The sequence below is a fragment of the Hypanus sabinus genome, chromosome 23 (assembly GCF_030144855.1).
Source record: "Hypanus sabinus isolate sHypSab1 chromosome 23, sHypSab1.hap1, whole genome shotgun sequence".
NCBI lineage: Eukaryota > Metazoa > Chordata > Chondrichthyes > Myliobatiformes > Dasyatidae > Hypanus > Hypanus sabinus.
Window position 1 is genome coordinate 50105756 of NC_082728.1, and position 27536 is coordinate 50133291.

The 27536-nt window shown below is 40.3% G+C and overlaps 1 protein-coding gene across 3 annotated transcripts in view; it reads left to right on the plus strand.

The window, feature by feature from the left end:
- Positions 1 to 27536, plus strand: part of LOC132380184 (GRIP and coiled-coil domain-containing protein 2-like) — a 422104-nt gene that overhangs the window by 278157 nt on the left and 116411 nt on the right. For all 3 annotated transcript variants that reach the window (XM_059948866.1, XM_059948868.1, XM_059948867.1), the window contains exons 11-12: positions 14015 to 14083; positions 20967 to 21056. In XM_059948866.1, coding sequence (XP_059804849.1) covers positions 14015 to 14083; positions 20967 to 21056 — 159 coding nt within the window. The remainder of the gene's footprint in view (positions 1 to 14014; positions 14084 to 20966; positions 21057 to 27536) is intronic.

Genomic DNA, 27536 nt, shown 5'->3' on the forward strand with positions numbered 1-27536 from the left:
TAGTAAATTTACACTGTATTCCTTCAGAAGATGGTTGTGACACAGAACTGTGCTATGTTGTCTATTGAGAGCTTTGTACAGCTGCAGTGTAAACCACATTTTCCTCTCACTCCAGGCCGCTAGTTAATAAGAATCATCATTTCATTAGCCTTATTAATTGGTTACTGCATTTGCTCATGTCATTTTTAATTATCAGTGTGCAAGTTGGTTTGGCCATGATGTTATTCAGGCTTTTCTCCCTCTGACCCTTTTATAAAGTCATAGAAAACCACACCACAGAAACAGGTCCTTCAAACTGTCTATATAACTATATAACAATTACAGCACGGAAATAGGCCATCTCGGCCCTTCTAGTCTGTGCTGAACGCTTACTCTCACCTAGTCCCACCGACCTGTACTCAGCACATAACCCTCCATTGCTTTCCTGTCCATATACCTGTCCAGTTTTACTTTAAATGACAATATCGAACCTGCCTCTACCACTTCTACTGGAAACTCGTTCCACACAGCTACCACTCTCTGAGTAAAGAAAGTTCCCCTTGTGTTACCCCTAAACTTTTTCCTCTTAACTCTCAACTCATGTCCTCTTGTTTGAATCTTCCCTACTCTCAGTGGAAAAAGCCTATCCACGTCAACTTTATCTCCCTCATAATTTTAAATACCTCTGTCAAGTCCCCCCTTAACCTTCTACACTCCAAAGAATAAAGACCTAACTTGTTCAACCTTACTCTGTAACTTAGGTGCTGAAACCCAGGTAACATTCTAGTAAATCTCCTCTGTACTCTCTCTATTTTGTTGACATCTTTCCTATAATTCGGTGACCAGAACTGTACGTAATACTCCAAATTTGGCCTTACCAATGCCTTGTACAATTTTAACAATACATCCCAACTCCTATACTCAATGCTCAAGGCCAGCATACCAAAAGCTTTCTTCACCACCCTATCCTCATGAGATTCCACCTTCAGGGAACTATGCACCATTATTCCTAGATCACTCTGTTTTACTGCATTCCTCAATGCCCTACCATTTACCATGTATGTCCTATTTTGATTATTCCTACCAAAATGTAGCACTTCACACTTAAATTCCATCTGCCATTTTCCAGCTGGTACAGATCCTACTGCAAGCTCAGATTGTCTACCTTGCTGTCCACACGTCTTCAATCTTAGTGTCATCTGCAGATTTGCTGATCTAGTTTACCACATTTTCATCCAGATCGCTGAAATAGATGACTAACAATAACAGACCAGCACTGAGCCATACAGCACACCACTAGTCAAAGTCCTCCAATCAAGGAGGAAACCATCTACTACCACTCTCTGGCTTCTCCAGTGTCTAATCCAATTTACTACCTCATCTTAAATATCAAGTGACTGAACCTTCTTGACCAACCTCCCATCTGGGACCTTGTCAAATACCTTGCTAAATCCATGTTGACAACATTCACTGCCTTGCATTTGTGTAGATGTGCTCAATGGTTGGGAAGGCTTTACTCTTGATGGACTGGACTGTAGGATTTTCCATATAAGGGCATTGATGTTTCTATACCAAGCTGTGATTCAGTCAGTCAATATACTTCCCACTGTACATCTATAGAATTTTTTCAAAGTTTTAGATGTCATGCCATATCTCTGTGAACTAAGAAGCTCTGCCATGCTTTCTTTGTGAGTGTACTTGCGTGCTGGGCTCAAGACAGGTCCTCCAAAATAATAACACCAAGTGATTTAAAGTTGCTGACCCTGTCCACCTCTGATCCTCTGATGAGGACCAGTTCATGGACCTTTAGCTTCTTTCTCCTGAAGTCAATAAACAGCTTCTTGGTCTTGCAGACATTGAGTTAGAGGTTGTTGTTATGGCACCGTTCAGCTACATTTTCAGTCTCCTCTTTATGCTGATGCATCACCACCTTTGATTTAGCCTACAACAGTGATGTCATCAGCAAACTTGAATATGGTGTTGAAGCTATGCTTAGCCACATAGTCATGTGTAAAGAGAGTAGAGCATGGAGCTAAGGACACAACCTTGTTCTGCACCTGTGCTGATGGAGGAGATGTTGTTGCCAATCCAAACTGACTGTGGTCTGCAAGTGAGGAAATCGATCCAATTGTACAAGGAGGTATTGAGGCCAAGGTCTTGAAGCTTCTTGATTAGTTTTGAGGGGATGATGGTATTGAATGCTAAATTGTAGTTAATAATGATCATCCTAATGTAGACAATAGGTGCAGAAGTAGACCATTCGGCCACCTCGAGTCTGCACCGCCATTCGGAGATCATGGCTGATCATTCACTATCAATACCCAGTCCCTGCCTTGTCCCCATATCCCTTGATTCCCCTATCCATCAGATATCTATCTAGCTCCTTCTTGAAAGCATTCAGAGAATTGGCCTCCACTGTCTTTCGAGGCAGTGCATTCCACACCTCCACAACTCTCTGGGAGAAGAAGTTTTTCCTCAACTCCGTTTTAAATAACTGACCTCTTATTCTCAATCCATGCCCTCTGGTACTGGACTCTCCCAACATCTGGAACATATTTCCTGCCTCAATCCTATCAAATCCTTTAATTATCTTAAACGTTTCAATCAGATCCTCTCTCAGTCTCCTCAATTCCAGTGTGTACAAGCCCAATCTCTCCAATCTCTCTGCGTAAGACAGCCCTGCCATCCCAGGAATCAACCTAGTGAATCTACGCTGCACTTCCTCAATTGCCAGAATGTCCTTCCTTAAACCTGGAGACCAAAACTGTACACAATATTCCACGCGTGATCTCACCAGGGCCCTGTACAAATGCAAAAGGACATCCTTGCTTTTGTACTCAATTCCCCTTGTAATAAAGGCCAACATTCCATTTGCCCTCTTCACTGCCTGTTGCACTTGCTCATTCACCTTCATTGACTGATGAACTAGGGCTCCTAGGTCTTGTATGCACCTTTGCTGTCCATATGTTCTAGGTTTGAGTGAAGAGCCAATGAGAAGGCATTTACTGTGGACCTGTTGCTTCAGTAGGCAAATTAGAGATGTTTAAAGTTGCTTCTCAGGCAGGACTTGATATTTTTCATCACCAATCTCTCAAAACACTTCATCACTGGATTTAAGTGCTGCTGAGTGATCGTCATTGAGGCAGGACTTAACATTCTTCTTAGGCACCGGTAGTCCATCAGGTACGCAGTCTAGGCCAGATGCTTTTTGAGAGTTCATCCTTCTGAAGTCTGCTCGCACATCGGCCTCAGAGACTGAAATCATAGGATCATCTTTCAATTATATCTAATGTCCGAAAAATGTATACCGTATACATCCTGAAATTCCTTTTCTTCGCAAACATCTATGAAAACAGAGGAATGCCCCAAAGAATGAATGACAGTTAAATGTTTAGAATCGCAAAGCCCCCCCAACTCCCCCTCCCACACATTATCAGCAGCAAAGCAACAACCACCCCTCCGCCACCAGCATAAAAAGCATCTGCACCCTCCACCGAGCACTCAAATGTGCAGCAAAGCATCAATGAAGACACATACTTGCAGTACCCCAAAGGCCACTCATGCACTCATTCACCCAGTATTTTGACATATCACAGGCTTGCTCTGTCTCCCTAATAAGAGAAAAAGAGTTGTCCCCATTTTACAGCGAGAGAGTAGACATAACAAAACAACTCGCTGATTTATGGTGTTAGAAGTCTGCTGCATCACTTTTTCCGAGCTCTGTGCCCAAAGAGCTTGGGTCTTTGGGCACACAGTCAGCTCACTGCTTTCAATCTTCCGTGTACTCCCATGACACATCAGGCAGTGGCACCAGCCTCGAATCGGCCTGTTTCCAGAGCCATGAAAATCGGGCATCCTGAAGGTTCACTAGTCTTCCAGGCCACATCCTCGGCATTTCGAAAAGCAGCAGGTCATGAGGCTCTGAGAGTGGGTCCCATTTCTGGAAAGAACTAAAGTCAAGTGTAACTCTAGGTCAGGGTCTTCAAAAGAACCCTGAAAAGGGAAAACAGAGAGATATTAAAGATAAAAATAGAGCTGTTTCCAAAGATGCAAGTAAAAGAGTCACCATCAGGTACCATCATCTTAAGCTCCGCCCTCCATTTGATGGTCAAAGCCAGCATAGAAGGCATTGAGCTCATCTGGAAGCAAAGCCCTGTTGTTGTCTTTGTGGCTTGATTTAACTTACTAAAAGGTGATAGTATTCAAACCCCGCCACAAGTGTTGATTCATCCTTCATTGATTCATTTATTCCGGAATTGCCAATTAGCCCATGAGTTGGCTTTTTGGAGAACTTGTAAATTTTCTTCGTTACCAGACTTGAATGCCTCTGACCTGGCTCCTAGCAGATTGCGGATCTCATGGTTCATCTGGAGCTTCTGATTGGGAAAGACTGAATGATTTTGTGGGGACACAGTTGTCTACAATTGTTTTAATGAAATCCGTTACAACCATGGTGTATTCATTCAGATCCACAGATAAGTTCTTAAATATGGCCCAGTCCAGTGACTCGAAGCAATCGCTCTGCCTCCTGCAACCATCTCTTTGTATTCTAATCTCTGGAGCTTTTTTCTTTAGGCTCTGGTTGTATACAGGTAAAATAAGGACAGCTAGGTGATCAGATTTACCGAAATGAGGTTTGGGCATTGGATGGTGGGCGTTCCTTACATTAGTATAATAGTGGTCTAGTTTTTTAAATTTTTTTTATTGAATTTTCAAATAGGTTACAGAAAGAAAAAAAATATCAACCCCTCCCCCCTAACATATCCCTATAGAAAAAAAAGAAGAAAAAAGAAAGAAAGAAAGAATGCTTGGATATTGGAAGATCCCCACATGCTCCATGGAGTTCATAATAGCTTTAATATGTATATTTATTTCTTTCCCCAGATAACCAATAATTTTATCTTTGGAGCACCTATATATTTAATCCTATTGTTTGTAAATAAGGGCACCAAATTTTCAGAAATATTTCATATTTATCTCTTAAATTATAAGTAATTTTTTCAAGTGGAATGCAGCTAAAAATTTCATTCTTCCAACGATCTGTACTTAAGTATGAATCCGATTTCCAAGTAACTGCAATAGCCTTTTTGGCTACTGCCAATGCAATTTTTATGAATTCTTTCTGGTATTTATTCAATTTGGATTTCAATTTTATCCCTTCAATATCGCCTAGTAAAAATAATGTTGGATTATGTGGAAGTTGTATTCCAATAATTTGTTCCAGTAGAACTCTTAAATTTGTCCAAAAAGGTTGAATTTTAAAGCAAGACCAAGTAGAGTGTAAAAAAGTACCAATTTCTTGATTACATCGGAAGCATTGATCAGATAAATTTGGGTTTAATTTATTTATTTTTTGTGGTGTAATATATAATTTATGTAAAAAATTATATTGCACTAGTCTTAGCTGGACATTTGTTGTATTTGTTATACTGTCAAGACATAGTCTTGACCAATTTGTTTCTTCAATTTTAATATTCAAATCAGTTTTCTATTTTTGTCTTGGCTTATGAATTCCTTGTTTAATTGCCTGCTTTTGAATTAAAATTTCTATTTCATTAGCTTTCAGCAATAACATTGTTTGACCCAATTTATCTCCTAAATAAGCCCTTAATTGGAAATAACAAAAAAGAGCGTTGTTTCATATTTTATATTTATTCTTTAATTGATCAAATGACATTAATATACCTCCTTCAAAACAATCTCCTATATATCTAATCCCTTTTTGAAACCAGTTGTATAAAAGTTGGTTATCCATTGTAAAAGGAATAAGTTTATTTTGAATTAAAGGTCTCTGTGCTAATAAAGATTTCTTTATCTCATCATCAACATTTATCTTATTCCATAAATCAATCAAATGTTTTAATATAGGAGATTCTTTCTTTTCCCGTATCCATTTAGATTCCCACTTATATATAAAATCTTCTGGTATATTTTCTCCTATTTTATCTAGTTTGTTCTAATCCATGCCGGTTTATCTTCATCAAAAAAAATGCAATAAATCTAAGTTGATTTGCTTTATAATTTTTAAAGTTTGGAAGTTGTAACCCTCCTAGGTCAAATTTCCATGTCAATTTTTCCAACGATATTCTTGACATCTTACCTTTCCAAAGGAGCTTCCTCACACATTTGTTTAACTCTTAAAAAAAACTGCGGTAATTGTATTGGTAGTGTTTGGAATAAATATTGTAATCTAGGGAATACATTCATTTTTACAGCATTTACTCTGCCTACTAATGTTATTGGTAACATCATCCATTTATCAAGATGTTCTTGAATTTTTTTCAATAATGGTAAATAATTTAATTTATATAAATTTTTTATATCATTATCAACTCTTATACCTAAATATTTTATGCCATTTATCGGCCATCTAAATTGAGTTATTAATTGTCATTGACTATAATCTCCTTTAGTAAGGGGTAGAATTTCACTTTTATCCCGATTTATTTTGTAGCCTGATATTTTCCCATATTCTGCCAATCTAGAAGATAATTTACACAGCAAATACAATGGCTTTGTTAAATAGAGCAAAACATCGTCAGCAAATAAATTAATCTTATATTCTTCCTGGTTAACTCTGAAACCCATAATATCTGGGTCTGTTCTAATTAATTCAGCTAATGGTTCTATCGCCAACACAAATAAAGCAGGTGATAATGGACAACCTTGTCTCGTTGACCTTGTTAACTGAAATGATGTTGAAATTTGACCATTTGTCATTACTTTAGCTTTGGGATTAGTATTTAAGGTTTTAATCCATTTTATAAAAGATTTTCCTAACCCATACTTTTCCAATACCTTAAATAAAAAATCCCATTCCAAACTATCAAATGCTTTTTCTGCATCTAAAGGAACTGCCACACTCATTTCCTCCCTCTTTTGTGCCAGATGAATTATACTAAGTAACCTAGTTACATTATTTGCCTATTGTCTATTCTTAATAAATCCTGTTTGATCCATATGTATTAATTTTGGTAGGTATTTAGATAATCTATTAGATAAAATTTTTGCTATTATTTTATAGTTGGTGTTCAACAAAGAAATGGGTCTATATGATGTTGGCTTTAAAAGATCTCTATCTTTTTTTGGAAATACTATTAAAATAGCTGTCGAAAAAGACTCTGGAAGTTTATGCATTCTTTCCGCTTGGTGTATTAACTCCATAAAAGGAGGAATTAGTAAATCTTTAAACTTTTTGTAAAATTCAGGTGGAAAACCATCTTCTCCTGGGGATTTATTACCCTGAAGTGATCCTAGAGCTTCTTCGACCTCTTTTAATGTAAAAGACATATCTCCTCCCTTCTGTTCTTCAGAATTCAATTTTGGAAGAGTTATTTGTGATAAAAACTTTTCTATCTCAACATTATCATTTTGTGATTCTGATTGATACAGTTCAGAATAAAAATTCTTAAAAATTTCATTAATTTCTAAAGGTTTATAAGTAATTTTATTTATACTTGTTCTAATTGCATTTATCGTTTTGGAAGTCTGGTCTGTTTTTAACTGCCAAGCAAGAATCTTGTGTGATCTTTCACCAAGTTCGTAATATCTCTGTTTAGTTCTCATAATTACTTTTTTCTGTTCGGTATGTCTAAAGTGTATTATATTGTAACTTCTTGTTAACAAGTTGTCTTCTTTTTTCTTCTGTCATATATCTTTGAGATTCTTTTTCTAATTTTGTAATCTCTTTCTCCAATTGATCTGTTTCTACCATATATTCCTCCTTAATTTTAGAAGTATAACTTATTATCTGACCTCTCAAATATGCCTTCATTGCTTCCCATACTATAAACTTATCATCAACTGAATGTAAATTTGTATCTAAAAAAAACTGAATCTGCTTTTTCATGAAATCACAAAAATCTTGACATTTTAATAATATTGAATTAAATCTCCATCTGTTTTGATCAACTTGAGGTCTTGGTCTTAAGGCTCTGTCAGCCCTTTCAATTTCAATTAATTGGGTTCCTTCTTCCATTTCCAAAATTTCCGGGATCCATTTTTGAAAAAAATTTATTGGATCCTCTCCCTCTATACCTTCTTTAATTCCAACAATCTTAATATTGTTTCGTCTGCTAAAATTTTCAAGCACATCCACTTTTTCCAACAACTGTTTTCTTTCTGATGCCCAGGCAGAAATATTATCTTCCATTTTATTCACTCTATGGTGTCTCCCATTGTTTTTTCCAAGTTTTTAATTTTCTTGTCCATTTTGTCCTGTCTTTTCATAGTTTTATCAAACATAATCTTCATATTTTTAATATTTTTATTACTTTTAATGCTTTTAATTCATGCATTATTTGCACCAAAGTATTTCTTATGTCTCCATCTCCTCCAACCTCTTCCTGTTGCTCTTCTTTGTTTGTCTCTTCATCTGATTTATCCAGAGAATCTTATTCCACCTCATCTTCACTTTTACTTTCAGTTCCGATCGTAGCTGGGATTTATAATTTGGGTTGCTTGTGTTTGTGCATGCCCTTTCCTTCACGCATGCGCAATTCCTGTTCTTTTTTTTTTGGAAACGGTTGATGTTGCCGCAGTTTCCTGTTCTGTATCGCCAGAGGTAAAATGCAGTTGAGCCCGAGGTTCTTTCATAGTGACCGGCCTTGATTCTTTTCCAACTTGTGTTGTCTTCAAAGTAGTAGTTTTCTTCTGCTTCTGTTTAGGAGGCATATCTTAAGACAATCCTGAATAGTTTATAAGTAGTTTTTCAAAAGTACTTACTAACTTTTCTTCACTTAAACGTTATTTTACTGTTTTTTTACGGGAGTGCTGGATTTCCATGTCTCGATCCTACATCATCATGTGACATCCCCAATAGTGGTCTAGTATGTTGGTGCTACAATTAACACAAACACAAGGAAATCTGCAGATGCTGGAAATTCAAGCAACACACATAAAATGTTTGTGGAACACAGCAGGCTAGACAGCATCTATAGAAAGAAGTATAGTCGACGAAGGGTCTCGACTGCTTCTTCCTATAGATGCTGCTTGGCCTGCTGCATTCCACCAGCATTTTATGTGTGTTGCTTTTCTTCAATTAAGCCTAGTTGACTATGATTTGCATCGGTATGGACTGTTTCTTGTATGGAGATGGCATCATGCAGTATCTCAATCATTTGATTATAGTCCACTGTTGGTGGTACGTAAACTGTGGTCAGGATCGCAGATTATGGAGGAGAACTCCCTAGACAAGAAGAACGGGCGGCTTTTGACTATTGGGTGTTCAAGGATGGGAGAACACAAGTTCGATAAAACCACCACATCCGAGTGTTTATCAAGAAAAATACACCTCCAGCTTTTGCCTTTTCCAAATCAGCAGTTCATTCATTTCAGTATTCATGAAGTCTTCTGGTTTGAGTACTCTGTCTGGAGTGCTGGGAGACATCCAAGCTTCGCTCAGACTTGAATACAACAGTCTCTTATTTCCCTACGATACAGCAATTTTACCCTCAGGTTCTCAATTTTGTTCTCCAGCAACTACACATTTACTTACAAGATGCTTGTAAAGGGGGTGTCATCCCTCTGCGTTTCAGCCCGGCTTGAAGTCCTCCCCCCCCACCCCCCCTTCGCTTCCAGCCATGGCAGTGAACATTCATCCACTTAAAGGTGCTACACCCCTCCTGGTCAGCTATCTTCAGATAATCATGAAGTCTATAGATCATTAAGTTGATTTAAAACTACATTGCTTAGAGGGAAATTACATGCTGTAGATTGCAGTGAGAGTAATTTGAAAGAAGTATATTTAAAAGTTTACTTCAAAGTATTGTCCGCAGCCCACAAAATGTCACAATGGTTCACTAGTACCATCTTTTACATTGATCCATGCCCTGAACTCATCTACCTTTCTTACAATACTTCCTGCATTAAAATATATTCAACTCAGAACATCAGTGCCAGCATGCTGTACTCTCTGAATCCTAACTTTGTCTGAGATCTCATCTACATCTGTCTCCACAACCACTGCATTTTCTGTTCTGGCACTGTGGTTCCCATCTACCTGTAATTAAGTTTACCCTTCCCCCCCCCCCCCCCCCCCGTGTATTACCAGCAAACCTTTCCACTAGGATATTAGTTTTCAATCAGTTTATGTGCAAACTGTCTCTTCTGTACAGGTCCCACCTTCTCTGAAAGGGAGCCCAATAATCCAAAAATCTGAAGCCCTCCTTCCTACAGCAACTCCTTAACCACATGTTAAACTGTATGATCTTCCTGTTTTTTAGCCTCACTAGCAGGTGGCATGGGTACTAATCCTAAAATCACAACCTTGGAGGTTCTGTCCTTTAACTTAGCACTTAACTCCCTGAATTCACTTTGTTTCTCTTCCTACCTGTATCATTGGTAAGTATATGGACCACAACCTCTGGCTGCTCAGCCTTCCTCAGAATGCTGAGGATTTGATCAGAGATGTCCAGGACCCTGGTACCTGTGAGCCAACATCTGGGAATTTCATTCTTGTCCACGTAACCACCTGTCTCTTCCCTTAACCATTGAATCCCTTATCACTACAGTTCTTCTAATCTTTCCCCTTCCCTTATGAGTCACAGAGCTTGACTCAGTGCCAGACACCTGACCACTGTGACTTTGCTCTGTTAGGTTATTCCCTCCCCCAAAGTGGAATACCTATTGTTGAGGGCGGGGGGGTGGCCACAGAGGTCCTCTGCACTTTCACCCTCCTGTCACCAAGTTTCCTGCGTCCTGTACCTTGGGTGGAACTACCTGTCCCTATGTCCTATCTATCATCCCCTCAGCCTCCTGAATAATCCATTGTTTATCCAGGTGCAGTTCCAGCTCCTTAATGTGCGGTGTTAGCAGCACATCTAGAATGCTACTGGTCTCTCATAACAGACCTTAACAATTGTTTTCTAGAATTCACAATGAATATAGTACATATGATTTCTCTTCTACACTTCTTTAGTTACCTTTTCAAAATAGTTAATTCAGACTTGAGACATCACTCACTATTAATAAAATTGTGCAAGTTGTCACTCATAAGCTGCAGATTTCAGTCACTTTGTCCTTTCTATATTCAGTGAGAACAGATGTCGGGTAAACAGCTCTAAAATTAGGGATAACATTACAGTAAAGCAATATTTTCTGGGGAGGTAGTCCAATGAGGTTACATCAATAGAATTTATAAATACGGGGTGATCACCTTGCTGGGGTTGTATTATAGATCTCACCACGGTCAGCAGGAAATGGAAAAACAGATATGTAAGCAAATTGCAGAAAGGTACAAAAGCAAAAGGGTCATTAAAACGTAGAGTTTTAATTTTCCCAATATTGACCAGAATTACTTTAGTGTAAAGAGCTGAGATAGGGTGGGGTTTGTTTGGTGAATCCAATCTGGTGATTTCAAGGCTGGGTGCATCGATAATCAGTATTGAAGAGGAGGGGAATATGTTACATTTCATGGAAAACATTGTTGATAAATTGCCAGGGTCAGATGAGACCTATCCCAAGTTGTTATGGGAAGCAAATGTGCAGATAGCTGGGGCCCTGATAAATTTTTATATCTTTCTTTGATACTAGTGAAGTGCCAAAAGGTAGAGGGTAGTTAAAATTGTTCCTTTACATGAAAACAACAACAGGGATAAGACCAGTAACTATAGGCTGATGATCCAAATGCCAAGCTAGGGAAATTATTTTACAAGATTCCTAGGGACAGGATTTAGACACATATAAAGACAAGGCGTACAGTACTGTGCAAAAGTCTTAGACACCCTAGATTTGTATATGAATTTTGTTTCTGATGTTTATTTTTTTTGTCTTCTGCATTAGTGTGTTATTAGAAAAGAGTAAATTTTAGACTTCTATTGAATGCCTCAGAAATTTTTGTATTTCATTAAGGTAAGTAACCTCAACTAATAGGCTACTTTTCAAATAAAAAAGTGATTACTTTGTAGGTATATGGCCCACTACATGATTAACCAAAGGTAACAAACAGAACGCTAATCAATGACATAATAAATTGAATGAACTAAACTGATTAGCTGAAACAGTAAAGAATGTAGAAGGAATCAAACTTGGGTGAAGGACAACCAAACTAAAAGGTGAGGGTGGGGCAGATGTGACAGTTTAACTTTCAGATCATCAATTGAGCACATCAACAAGACACAAGGTGTTCACCCTGCATCAGCAAGGTCTCCCTCAAACAGAAATTACACGGCAGACAGGAGATTCAAGATATGCTATCCAAGCTCTTCTGAAGAAGCACAAAGAAACAGGCAAAGTAGAAGACAAGAATTGCAGTGGTCAGCCACAGAAATTGAGTGCAGCAGACAAGAGATACATCAAACTGGCATCCCTTTGAAATCAGAAGACCAACACTGCTATCAGCTTAGAAAAATAGAGGGCTATGGGTAACCCTGGGTAATTTCTAAAGTAAGTACATCCGGTACAGCATCATGGGCTGGAAGGCCTGTATTGTGCTGTATGTTTTCTATATTTCTATCTGCTCCGAACTCACAGAAACCACTGGAACCCAAGAAGAGTGGAAGAATTGCTGCCAAAAAACTATTCTCCGAAGTGGAAACAAAGCCAAGCGACACTCACCTGTACACAAAAACATCAAGACTGTGCTGTTGAACAATGGCAGCAAGTGCTCTGGACTGATTAGTCAAAATTTGAAATTTTTGGTTCAGACATAGAAGAACTGGTAAGCACTACATGGATGAGTGTCTGCAGCCAGCAGTAAAGGACAATGAAAGTTCCCTGCAGGTTTGGGGCTGTATTTCTGCAAATGGAGTTGGTGATCTGGTCAGAATTAATGGAATCCTCAATGCTGAGCAGTACAAGCAGAATCTCATCCATCACACAGTACCATCAGGAAGGCATCTGCTCGGCCCCAACTTCATTCTGTGTCAGGTCAGGACAATTGCCCCAAAGACACGGGTCAAAGTCATAAAGAACTATCTTCAGAGAAAAGAAGAACAAGAAGTTCTGCAACAGATGGCATAGCCTCCACAGAGCCTGATCTTAAATCAGGATTACCTGGAGAGGCAGAAGCAAGCAAAACAGCCAAAGTCTGCAGAAGCTCTGTGGCATGTTCTCCAATATGTTTGGAATAACTTTCCAGCCGATTATCTTATAAAACTGCACTACTGTGTACCTAAGAGAATTGATGAAGTTTTAAAGGCAAAAGGTGGTCACACCAAATATTGATTTGATTTAGCTTTTTATTGTTTACTGCTCTTCATTGAAAAATTTTTGATATTTAGAAATATTTTCATTTTATAATTTTTGAAAGTATCCTCGCTTTACAGAATTTGTTTACATGTCTCTAAGACTTTTGCACAGTACTGTATTTACAGGCCTTGCCTATGTGCTGTATATAGGCCTTGTGTGATCAAAGGAGTAGATGTGGATGAGGTTAACAGAACAACTAAGTCTAAAGTATTTTTTTAAATGTTGGAAAAATTTAATAATCATTATTCAGAATTGAAGATCGAGCTGGAAATGTTTAAATGAATGGCTCCTGGCTCTGGAATACAAAAGGGCAAAATAATTTTTATTGCTGCTAACAATTACATGTTTCTTTAAATACAGCTACTCCAATAATATTGTATATGACTGTTCACAAATATAGTCAATTATTTATCATACTTCAGTCCAGCATCTAGTACAGAAAATGCTACGTGGCCAATCTTAAGAGGCTAGAAGTGCTTACGATGCCATGTCTTATTTTTGTTTGCATGTGGAGTGAAAAGGTAATGAAATATGTTTACTTTTGTATTAAATCTTATTCGTTAGTTGGGCAATTGCATTACCTACAGCTTCTCTAGCAGACAGTGCAGACCTCACTTTTTAATCACTAACGTAGTGATTCTCACTTTCAGCAGAATCATCCAGGGAAAGCAAGCTTGAATTTGCATAGCCTAATTTTACATGATTGTTTTGTTTTACATGATTGTTGATTCTTTTGCAATTAATTGTCCAGAGTATTAAAAGCTATTTTCCATTAAACAGTAAATACCTGCAGAAAAAGCATATTTTAATTTATATTTTAATCCATGATTTTTTTTTGTCTCTTCAGTGGAAAAAATACTGGTTTGTACTGACTGACCATAGCCTACGTTACTACAAGGACTCAATTGCTGAGGATGTAAGTACTATCTTTGGAAATTATTCAGAAACTATTTAGAGATAAGAAAGCAGACTCATAATGCAGTTTAGTTTCACTATATTATGTGACATGAAGTTTGATGTTTTATTGCAGCAGTAAAATGCTGCCACAAAAATTGATAGATTCTATGTGTGTATAATCATTTTATTTTCCATTAATGATAAAATTGTTACTTGCAGATCTCTTTGATATTGAGTGTAATTTTTTTTACTACTGGCAGTAATACAAAATAACTGTATTAGTTCATCTGCATGTTGTACAAATTTTCCTTTCCTTTGAAAGTAGTGGATTTTCAGCTGAATAAACCTGAGTCATAAGGATCTCATAAATGTGCTTTCTAAGCTTCCTTCATTAAGATGTCTTTTATTCTGGGACACTTAGTAAAATTCGTATTTTCATTAATAATTGATCAACATATCTTTAATATTATTACTCCATATGATGCACCTTCACTAGTTTAAACTGACTTTCACATATCAACTTTAGCATTCAGTTCAATCGGATGGACTGTCAACATATCAGTATAGCAAACAACTTGGGTGGCTACCTTTAACACTTAGAATCAAATTGGCATCCGTTCCTAATTAATTCTTGATCCCTGTGGCTAAGTGAAGGAAAGGTGCACTGTTTGAGGGCATCTTTATCAAAGTGTCAAAGTGTGTGTATTTATTATCAAAGTGTGTGTATGTGTGTGTACATACACACACACACACACTCTCTCTCTCACACACACAGACACACACACACACACACACACACAGACACACACACACACACTCTCTCTCTCTCTCTCTCTCACACACACACACACACACACACACACACACAGACACACACACACACTCTCTCTCTCTCTCTCTCACACACTCACTCACTCACTCACTCTCTCTCTCACACACACACACACACACACACACACACACACACACACACACACACACACACACACACACACACAACTTCACAGGATGTTGGTTTAGAATTTAGTTTAAAACTAGACAACAGGGTGACAGTTGGGGCACCCTTTGAGAGAATCAAACTAGAGCTGCCCTGACCTGCCCTTTTGCTCCGCTTGGTGTCGCTGCTGATGCTGGCCGTGCACATGCGTCGTGGATGTGCGCCGCATCCCGAATTCCATGTTGGCAGATCGGCTCTCGGGTGAAAGCGGGACTGTTGATTTTGGCGAATGAGCAATTTAACATGAATATGTAACCCTGAACTTTGCCTGTATTCTGTAGGTTAGCACATTTTAAGTCGATGTAGCCAAAAAAGGTGCCGCTGTAATGCACCGTTTGCACTCATTTGAGGTCACAAATAGACTAAACCAGAGCATGAGAGTTTTATTTGTATATAGGTGTGATGGCACTGGAAAGGGTGCAGAAGAGATCACTAAGATATTGCCTAGATTAGCGGGCTTGTGTAACGGAGAGAGATTGGATAATATGGGCATGTTTTCCCAGGAATAAAGGAGACCAAGAGCTGATCTATATACATAGTTATAAAAGGTGTAGATAGAGTTGATAGTTAAATCTTTTTCCTGTGGTGGTGCTCCTGTATGTCGGTGAGACCCATCATAGATTGGGAGACCACTTCACCAAGTACTTACACTCCATCTGCCAGAAAGAGCGAGATCTCCCAATGGCCACCCATTTTAATTCCACTTCCCATTCCCATTCCAAAATGTTAGCCAATGGCCTCTTCTACTTTGACACTGAGGCCACATTCAGATTGGAGGAGCAACACCTATATTCCATCTGGGTAACCTTCTACCTCATGACACGAACATTGATTTCTTGAAAATTCTGGTAATTTCACCCCTCCTCCCTTCACTATTCCCTTCCCCCCCCCCTCATTTTACCACTTTCCCTGCTCATGTCCCTCTGCTGCTCCACCCCTCCCCTTTTCTTTGTTCTATGGCCTTCTGTCCTCTCCTATCAGATTTCCCTCTTCTCCAGTCCTGTTTCTCTTTCACCAATCAACTTCCCAGTTCTTCACTTCACCCTTCCCCTCCTTGTTTCACCTATAACCTTGTGCTTCTTCCTCCCCTCCCCCACCTTCTTGTCTTTTTTTCCCTTCAGTCTTGCTGAAGGGTCTTGGCCTGAAATGTTAATTTTCCATAGATTCTTTTCCATAGATTCTGCCTGACCTACCCTGTTCCTCCAGCATTTTATGTGTGTTGCTTGGATTTCCAGCATCTGCACATTTTCTTTTGCTTGTGAAAAGCAAGAATCTGTAGGTTTAAGCTGAGGAGGAGGAGGAGTTTTCAAAGGACCAACGAGGGAAACCCTGACCTGCCCTTTTGCTCCGCTTGGTGTCGCTGCTGATGCTGGCCGTGCACATGCATCGTGGATGTGCGTCGCATCCCGAATTCCATGTTGGCAGATCGGCTCTCGGGTGAAAGCGGGACTGTTGATTTTGGCGAATGAGCAATTTAACATGAATATGTAACCCTGAACTTTGCCTGTATTCTGTAGGTTAGCACATTTTAAGTCGATGTAGCCAAAAAAGGTGCCGCTGTAATGCACCGTTTGCACTCATTTGAGGTCACAAATAGACTAAACCAGAGCATGAGAGTTTTATTTGTATATAGGTGTGATGGCACTGGAAAGGGTGCAGAAGAGATCACTAAGATAATGCTTGGATTTCCAGCATCTGCACATTTTCTTTTGCTTGTGAAAAGCAAGAATCTGTAGGTTTAAGCTGAGGAGGAGGAGGAGTTTTCAAAGGACCAACGAGGGAAACCCTGACCTGCCCTTTTGCTCCGCTTGGTGTCGCTGCTGGAAACTCTTTAACAGTGCTAAATGAAATGCCATTGTATAGGAGGGAATGGAATCAAGTACAGCCACTGTGTCTAAGTTACAATTAAGACTGCCACTTGAATGAGTAAGGCATGGATGGGTATGGGCCCAGTGAAGGCAAATATGTAAAGGGCAAAAAAAGTTCTACTGAAAGACCCTAACCCTAACCCTAATGCGAGTTTTGACAAATTGAATTTTAATCAAATTGTAATCTAATTGATGATTCATGATGGGGGCAATCAAGCATTCAGTAGCATAGTGAAAAAGGTGTGTATAAATTACCTCTATGGATATATATTAGCTACAAGATATAAGAAACAAAGGCATTAGGCCCCTTTCTGTGCCATTATTCAATAAGATTGTGACTGATCATTTATCTCAGTGTCACTTTTCTGTAGGATTTTCTTTTCTCCTGATTCCTTCAGTATCTTAAGATTTAACCAAGCTCTGTGTTGAATATACTATGCAAGTGAAAGTCTGTAGGACTTAGAGAATTACGATCAATACATAATTTTAATTCTAATCTAATCTTATTTACTATCCTTTGTATGGTATGTTTTTAAAGTATTCAGGAAATCCAACTACTCAATTTTTGCTGGCTTCCCCAATTCTGCTTACTATAACTCTGCCATTGATATCAAATCAAATTTCTGTAGTACCCATTTAAGCTCTTTCTCTTAAATATTGAGTTTGCAATCAAATTTGTGAGAAGTACTCTAGAATAAAAACAGAAAATTGCAGAAACATTCAGCAGGTCAAGGAGCAAGCATCTATCAAAAGAGGATTCGTGCAGGAAAGTGACACTGTGATAAATGATGAGTCACAATCTTGTTGAATAGTGGCACAGACATTAGGGGTCAGATGCCTTTGTTTCTTAGATCTTGTAGTTGATCTTGAGTGTTATTTTTTTCAGATTTGAGATTCAAGTCAAGACAAGTTACTTTTATTGTCATTTCGACCATAACTGCTGGTACAGTACATAGTAAAAATGAGACAACATTTTTCAGAACCATGGTGTTACATGACTCAGAACAAAAACTGGACTGAACTACGTAAAAAAAAAACAACAACACAGAGAAAGCTACACTAGACTACAGACCTACACTGGACTGCATAAAGTGCACAAAAACGGTGCAGGCATTACAATAAATAATAAACAAGACAATAGGACAAGGTGTCAGTCCAAGCTTCAGGTATTGAGTTCCTTGTCGGAATTAGAAAAAAAATAAGATGATAGTTCTCAATTGCAGATGTCTAGAAAGGTTCTGGAGGACTGGAAAATCATAAATGTCACTCTACTCATTAAGAAGGGAAAGAGGCAAAAGGCAGGAAATTATAGGACAGTTAGCCTGATCTCAGTGGTTGGCAAGATAATAGACTCCTTCATTAAGGATGAGGTTTTGGGGTACTTGGAGATGCACAATAAAGTAGTCACACAAAATTTTGGAGGAACTCAGCAGGCCAGGCAGCACACATAAAATGCTGGTGGAACATAGCAGGCCAGGCAGCATCTATAAGGAGAAGCACTGTCAACGTTTCGGGCCGAGACCCTTCGTCAGGACTAACTGAAAGGAAAGATACTAAGAGACTTGAAAGTAGTGGGGGCAGGGGAAAATGTGAAATGATAGGAGAAGACCGGAGGGGGTGGGATGAAGCTAAGAGCTGGAAAGGTGATTGGTGAAAGCAATACAGAGCTGGAGAAGGGAAAGGATCATGGGACGGGAGGCCTCAGGAGAAAGAAAGGGGGAGGGGGGAAGCACCAGATGGAGATGGAGAACAGGCAAACAACTAAATATGTCAGGGATGGGGTAAGAAGGGGAGGAGGGGCATTAACGGAAGTTAGAGAAGTCAATGTTCATGCCATCAGGTTGGAGGCTACCTAGCCGGTATATAAGCTGGTGTTCCTCCAACCTGAGTTTGGATTCATTTTGACAGTAAAGGAGACCATGGCTAGACATATCAGAATGGGAATGGGACGTGGAATTAAAATATGTGGCCACTGGGAGATCCTGCTTTCTCTAGCAGTCAGAGTGTAGTTGTTCAGCGAAACGGTCTCCCAGTCTGCGTCGGGTCTCACCAATATATAAAAGGCCACACCAGGAGCACCGGACGCAGTAAACCACACCAGCCGACTCACAGGTGAAGTGTCGTCTCACCTGGAAGGACTGTCTGGGGCCCTGAATGGTGGGGAGGGAGGAAGTGTAAGGGCAGGTGCAGCACTTGTTCTGCTTACAAGGATAAGTGCCAGGAGGGAAATCGGTGGGAAGGGATGAGGGGGAGGAGTGGACAATGGAGTCGCGTAGGGAGTGATCCCTGCGGAAAGCAGAAAGGTGGAGGTGGTGGAAAGATGTGCTTGGTAGTGGGATCCCGTTGGAGGTGGCAGAAGTTATGGAGAATTATATGTTGGATCTGGAGGCTGGTGACCCTATCCCGTGTCGGGTGGCGGGCGGATGGGGTGAGGGCAGATGTGCAGGAAATGGGAGAGGCCAGGCAGCATCTACGGGAAAAAGTACGGTCAACGTTTCAGGCCAAAACCCTTCAACAGGACTGGAGAAAAAAGGCTGAGGAATAGATTTGTAAGGTGGGGGGAGGGGAGAGTGAAGCACCAGCTGATAGGGGAAGGAATGAAGCAAAGAGGTAGGAAGTTGATTGATGAAAGAGACGGAAGGCCATGGAAGAAAGAAGAAAGGGGGTGAAGGGGAGTAGCACCAGAGGGAGGTGATGGCCGGGCAAGGTGATAACATGTGAGAGGGACAAAGGTATGGGAAATGTTGAACGGGTGGGGGGATTGCTGGAGGCATTACTGGAAGTTTCAGAAATCGATGTTCATGCCATCAGGTTGGAGGCTACCCTCCCCCTCCCTTGTTCAGATTTTCAGCATCTGTAAGTATTCTCTTGTTTGTGATAAAATAGCATGATTTCCATACGGGAAAATCTTGCCCGACAAATCTGTCAGAATTTTTTGTGGAACAGGCAAGTTAGACAAACGAGAATCAGTAGACATTTTCTTACTTAGATTTTCAGAAGGGCTTTGATAAGGTGTTGCACATAAGGCTGTTAAACAAGATGAAGGTCTAGTGTTGCAGTTTAGGAGAATAGGCAAAGAAATGGCAGATGGGATGCAGTGCAGGGAAATATACAGTCATGAAATTTGATAGAAGAAATAAAAGCACAGAATATTTTCAAAACCAGGAGCAAATTCTGAAATCAGACGTGCAAAGTGACTTGGGAGTTAGCTGGAAGGAGCCCATAAAGTTTAACTTCCAAGTTGAGTTGCTAATAACGAAGGCAAATGCAATGTCAGCATTCATTTTTAGAGGACAGGATATAAAAGTAAGGATGTATTGCTGAGACTTTATAAAACATATGGATTATTGTGAACAGTTTTGGGGCCCATATCTAAGAAAGGATGTGTTGACATTGGATCAAGTCCAGAGAAGGTTCAGAGAATTATTCTGGCAATGAAAGGATTAATATGAAGAGCTTTTCATGGCTCTGGCCCTGTACTCACTGGAATTTAGAAGAATAAGGTAGAATCTCATTGAAACCTACCGAATATTGAAATGCCTAGATAGAGTGGATGTGGAGAGGATGTTTCCTATAGTGGGGGAGTACAACACCAGAGGGGGCACAGCCTCAGAGTAGAGGCAGCCATTTAGAACAGAGATGAGAGGAATTTCTTTAATCAAAGGTAGGTGAATCTGTGCAACAGATGGATTTGGAGGCCCAGTCATTGAGTATATTTAAAGCAGAGGCTGATAGGTTCTTGATCAGTAAGGGTGTCAAATGTTATGGGGAGAAAACAGGAGAATGAGGGTTGACAGTTAAAATAAATCAGTCATGATTGAATGGCAGAGCAATCTTAATTGGCTGAATGACCTGGTTCTGCTCCTATGTCTTGTGTTTTATTTCAGATCTATTCTAGAATCGAGAAAGACTAGGATATAATTCTGAAAATTTTCAGACATGATTTGGTGTGTTATGACTCCTCTATGTGGATGTTACATTAGATGAAATTTAGACATTAATTTCTAAAACATTATTGCTGTCTGCTTATTCCCCAGGCATCCGATCTGGATGGTGAAATTGACTTATCTACTTGCTACAATGTAACTGAATATCAGGTCCAGAGAAATTATGGCTTCCAAATTCATGTAAGTTGACAGGATTAAACATTGCTGAAATTTTAATTCTAATTTAGGATATGCTCTTCATTCTCATTTTCACATCTTTGATTCTTTCTGTATGGCTCTATCAGATATTAATGTAGACAGTAACAGTTCCTTCCTACAGTTTTGTGTATCGTACAATCATAGGCCTGAATTTTGCTGATTGTATTTTGCGCTGACATTATTAATTAGTCCTGCACTTGCTGATATTCATAAAACAGAATTCAGTGCGTAAAATCTACCTGGACATAATTAGATCTCTTTCAGGTTTATTGCTCTCAAGCTTTCAGTAACATTGAAAAATTTAAACATTTAATTTATTTACTTTATTATTAATTATATAATTATTTTGATCAAGGCATGGCTGCAAGCGCATGCTCGTCTACGAGTTAGACTGGCGGAAAAGATTTAAAAAGAAGACAGCGTTATAGGGAGTGTAATGGAATAAAGTTAGACAGAGTAGGTGGGTTTTAGCTCAATGGGGCTTCAGCGATAACAGGCCGAGGCTAGGTAAATTACTTGTGTAGAATAGAAGCAGGAAGTATGTCTGTGAGGCCCGTATTCTGTACTGGGTGTCAGTTGTGGGATGTCTGGGAGACTCCCAGCCTCCCGGATGGCCACATCTGCACCAGGTGTGTTGAGCTGCAGCTACTTAGGGAACTGGAGATGCAGCTCGATGACCTTTGTCTGGTCAGGTAAAGTGAGGAGGTGATAGAGAGGAGCTATAGGCAAGTAGACACGCCGGGGCTTCGGGAGTCAGATAAGTGGATAACAGTCAGGAGGGAGGGACAAAAGTCAGATACTAGAGAGTACCCCTGTGGTTGTCTCCCTCAACAATAAGTACTCCTGTTTGAGTATTGTTTGGTTGGGGTGGGGGGGGGGGGGGTGTTGCAACCCACCTGGGGAAAGCGGCAGTGGCCGCACCTCTGGCACAGAGTCTGGCCCTGTGGCTCAGAAAGGTAGGGAAAGGAAGAGGAAGGCAACAGTGATAGGCAATTCTGTTTGCCTCCCAGGTGCCAGGGTCTGGGATGTTTCTGATCATGTCCACAATATCCTGAAGAGGGAAGTTGTACAGCCAGAGTTCGTGGTACATATTGGTACCAACAACATAGGAAGGAAAAGGAAAGGGGTCTTGAAAACAGAATACAGAGAGTTAGGAAAGAAGCTGAGAAGCAGGACCTCAAAGGTAGTATCTCGGGATTACTGCCTGTGCCATGCAGTATAGGAATAAAGTGAGGTGGAAGATAAATATGTGGCTGAGGGATCGGGGCAGGGGGCAGGGATTCAGACTTCTGGATCATTGGGACCTCTTTTGGGGCAGGCGTGACCTGTACAGAAAGAACAGGTTGCACTTGAATCCGAAGGGGACCAAAATCCTGACAGAGAGGTTTGCTAAGGCTATTGGGGAGAGAAAACTAGAATTGCTGGGTGGTTGGAACCGAACTGGAGATGGAGGAAGGGGCAGATAGCTCATAAATAGAGAGAAAGCTTGTGGGCAGGTGATAGAGAAGGGGCTCGCTCAGACTGATGGTTTGAAATGTGTCTATTTTAATGCAAGGAGTATCGTGAACAATGGTGGATGAGCTTGGAAGGTGGATCAGTACTTAGAACTATGATGCTGTGGCCATTACAGAGACTTGGATGGCTCAGGGGCAGGAATGGCTATTTCGAGTGCCAGGCTTCAGATGTTTCAGAAAGAGCAGGGAGGGAGGCAAAAGAGGTGGGGGGAGTGGCACTACTGATCAGGGATCATGGAGGAATTGTCTACTGAGTCTCTATGGGTGGAAGTTAGAAACAGGAAGGGGTCAATAATTTTACCGGGTGTGTTTTATAGACCACCCAATAGTAACAGGGATAATGAGGACCAGATTAGGGAGACAGATTGTGGAGCGGTGCAATAATAACAGGGTTGTTGTGATGGAAGATTTTAATTTCCCCAATATTGATTGGCATCTCCCTAGAGTAAGGGGTTTAGACAGGGTGGAGCTTGTTAGGTGTGTTCAGGAAGGTTTTCTGGCACAATATGTAGACAAGCCTACAAAAGGAGAGACTGTACTTGATCTGGTACTTGGAAATGAACCTGGTCAGGTGTCAGGTCTCTAGTTGGGAGAACATTTTGGAGATAGTGATCACAATTTTGTCTCCTTTACCATAGCATTAGACAGGGATAAGAACAGACAAGTCAGGAAAATGTTTAACTGGAGTAAGGTGAAATATGAAGCTATCTGTCAGGAACTTGGAGGCATAAATTGGGAACAGATGTTCTCAGGGAACTGTGGCAAAAGTTCAGGGGATATTTGCGTGGAGTTCTGCATTGGTATGTTCCAATGAGGCAGGGATAGGGTGGTAGGGTCCAGAAACTGTGGTGTACAAAGGCAGTTGAAAATCTAGTCAAGAAGAAAAGAAAAGCTTGTGAAAGCTTCAAAAAACTGGGTAATGATAAGGATCTAAAAAATTATAAGGCTAGCAGGATGGAGCTCAAGAATGAACTTAGGAGAGCCAGATGTGGCCACAAGAAGGTTTGGCGAGCAGGATTAAGGAAAATCCCAATGCATTTTACAAGTGTGTGAAGAGCAAGAGGATAAGATGTGAGAGAATAGGACAAATCAAGTGTGACAGTGGAAAAGTGTGTATGGAACTGGAGGATGTAGCAGAGGTACTCAGTGAGTACTTTGCTTCAGTATTCACTATGGAAAAGGACCTTGGTGATTGTAGGGATGGTTTTCAGTGGACTGAAAAGCTTGAGCATATAGACATTAAGAAGGAGGATGTGCTGGAGTTTCTAGAAAGTATTAAGTTGGATAAGTCACCAGCACCAGGTGAAATATACCCCAGGCTACTGTAGGAGGTGAGGGAGGAGATTGCTGAGCGTCTGGCAATGATCTTTGCATCATCAATAGGGACAGGGAGGTTCCAGAGGATTGGAGAGTTGCATATGCTGTTCCCTTGTTTAAGATAGCCCAGGAAATTATAGACCACTGAGTCTTACTTCAGTGGTTGGTAAGCCAATGAAGACGATCCTGAGAGACAAGATTTATGAACATTTGGAGAGGCATAATAATATGATTAGGAATAGTCAGAATGGCTTTGTATTTTGAGGATGTGACTAAACACATTGATGAAGGTAGAGCAGTAGATGTAGTTCAGCAAGGCATTTGATAAGATACCCCATGCAAGGCTTATTGAGAAAGTAAAGAGGCATGGGATCCAAGGAGACATTGCTTTGTGGATCCAGAACTGGCTTGCCTACAGAAGGCAAAGAGTGGTTGTAGACAGGTCATATTCTGCATGGAGGTCAGTGATCCGTGGTGGTGTGCCTCAGGGATCTGTTCTGGAACCCCTTCTCTTCATGATTTTTATAAATAACCTGGATGAAGAAGTGGAGGAATAGGTTAGTAAATTTGCTGATGACACATAGGTTGGGGTGTTGTGGATAGCGTGGAAGGCTATCAGAGGTTATAGCGGGACATTGATAGGATGCAAAACTGGGCTGAGAAGTGGCAGATGGAGTTCAACCCAGGTAAGTGTGAGGTGGTTCATTTTGGTAGGTCAAATATGATGGCGGAATATAGTATTAATGGTAAGACTCTTGGCAGTGTGGAGGATCAGAGGGATCTTAGGGTCCGAGTCCATTGAACTCTCAAAACTGCTGCGCAGGTTGACTGTGTGGTTAAGAAGGCATACGGTGCACTGGCCTTCATCAACTGTGGGATAGAGTTTAAGAGCCGAGAGGTAATGTCACAGCTATATTTGACCCTGGTCAGACCCCACTTGGAGTACTGTGCTTAGTTCTGGTCATCTCACTACAGGAAGGATGTGGAAACTATAGAAAAGGTGCAGAGGATATTTACAAGGATGTTGCCTGGAATGGCTTTATGAGAATAGGTTGAGTGAACTTCACCTTTACTCCTTGGAGCAACGTGGGATAAGAGGTGACCTGATAGAGGTGCATAAGCTGATGAGAGGCATTGATCATGTGGATAGTCAGAATAGTCAGAGACTTTTTCCCAGGGCTGAAGTGGTTAACACAAGAGGGCACAGTTTTAAGGTGCTTGGAACTAGCTGCAGAGGAGATGTCGGGGATAAGTTTTTTATGCAGAGAGTGGTGAGTGTGTAAGATGGGCTGCTGGCGAGAGGTGTGGAGACAGATACAATAGGGTCTTTTAAGAGGCTCCTGGATAGGTACATGGAGGTTAGAAAAATAGAGGGCTATGTCTACCTGAGGTGATTTCTAAAGTAAGTATGTGTTCGGCACATCATTGTGGGCTGAATGGCCTGTATTGTGCTGTAGGTTTTCTATGTTTCTATAAATTTTAAAATATGAAAGCACTTAAAAGTGCGACAAACTGATTATCTGTATATCAAATAGCTACTGCAACACTTGTGAAGAATGCTAGAATATAATACAAGGATCAACTTTATTTGCGGAATATAATGATTGATCAGAATAACTACATGGGGTAGTATCTTTTAAACTCACATTGTTTTTTGTTGTTTTAATAGCCCTATAGTGTTTTCCAGAAGGAAGCTTATGGAAAAGGCAGTTTGCTGGGTGTGTAGTGTCCCTGACTTTTCCTGCCTGTTTCTTTGTCCTAGACAGATAGAAGTTCTGCAGTGATGGTGGATTGTAGCCAGTGACCTTTTCAGCTGACTTGATAGTTTGCTGTAGTTTTCATATACAGTATTGTGAGAGTATGCTGCACCAACCCTGACAACTGATGGCTGATGTGATGATGCTGTCTATGATGGCAATATAGAATTGCACCAGTATATTCTGGGGAAAATGGAATGTTATCAACTGCCTCAAGAAGTACATCCTCTGATGAGCCTTTTTGTTAAAGGCTGAATGTTGAAGCAGTGCTAAATGTAGAATTTTTCCACATTTCTCCTGAAGTGGATTATGTATCTCCATGGTTTTGAGGGCATTCAGCTTCAAGTTGTTGTGATCACACCTGTTTATTTCCTGATGGTATTTGGATTCATTGCCTCTGGTGATTAGTCCACTGATAGTCGTGGTGTACGCAGACTATTTAACAAATGGATCACTAGAGATATAGTCATTGGTATAGAGAAAATAAGAGAAGGGAAAGAACATCCCCGGAAGGCATGCCAGTGCATTTTAATTACTTTCAAATAATTACCTATTTATAATTAATCACAAACATTACGCACAAGAAATTTTAAGAGTAGTTTGCCTTTTTCCAGTTTATTTTTTCAACATTGTCGAATCTCTTTCCAGATAAATAGGTTGTTAATAAATCCAAAGACTAACCAAGCACAAAATATGCAAGCAGATTTGCCAGATTAAATATTAGAAAATTCCAACAAATTTATGCTCTGTTACTGTGGAATGTAATGCAGGAATTTTTCAGGATATCCACTTTTGACACACACGTACATATCTGTCAAATAGAATGTGAGTAATCCACCCCCTGGGAATTTGTTTTTCCTTTTGGTATATCTGCTAATATAAAGTCATTTGACCCTGGATGGCATAGTCAGGTCGCGAGTACCGTTCTTCTTTAAGAAAATGGAAGCATGGAAGGAACACTAGGCTACGGGTACGATTGAAGTGGCAGTGGCCCTAGATCCCTCAATTCTGACTTCTCTTGAAAATAAAACTGAAGATCTCAGAACAAGATTGCAGTACCGGGGGACATCAGAGACTGCTGTCTACTTTGCTTCAAGGAAGAATGGCTCACCTCCACTATTTCAACACAGCACTGCAGCCTGATGGCTTCACCATTCTCCACAAAGTCAGGTCAGTTGAGTCATTAAAAGTAGAGGAAGAGGGAGAATGCTTCATGATTGATTCATCATGGTACAGATGTGATGGTTCTGCTTTAGTCCTGCTCACATGACATGGAACATTTTGCGGTTATGTTGTCCATTTTATCTGCCGAGTGAGTTTTCCACCATCATCCTGGTAGCAGTGTACATTCCACCTGAGGCCAATGTCAGGCAGGCACTGGAGTAGCTGAGCACCATGTCCAGCAGTCATGAAACAGTGCACCCTGATACCTTTGCTATCATTGCAGGGAGTTTCCGCCAGGCTCGCTTGAAGAAGTCTCTGAACAACTACCACCAACATTTCATCTTTGGAACCAGGGGAGCCAACACACTTGACCTTTGTTATACCGCTATTAGGAATGCTTAATATCTTGTCACACGCCTGCACTTTGGAAGGTCTGATCACCTGTCTTTACTTATACTCTGTAGCCAGAGTCTCAAGTCTGCAGCACAAGTGGAAGCTATAATCAAAGGAGGCGGAGGAGCTCTGAGTCAGCAAACTGGGCGATATTTATCTTTGGCTCTGAATTTGGTTCTGGTTTTATCTTTGGCTCTGGATGAGTGCACCACAGTTGTCGCTGATTTCATCTTGGAGAACATACTGGATATTCCTGAACTAAAAGCTGTGGATGAACCAGGGGATTGATAGACTACTGAGGGCTAGTTTCTCTAGTA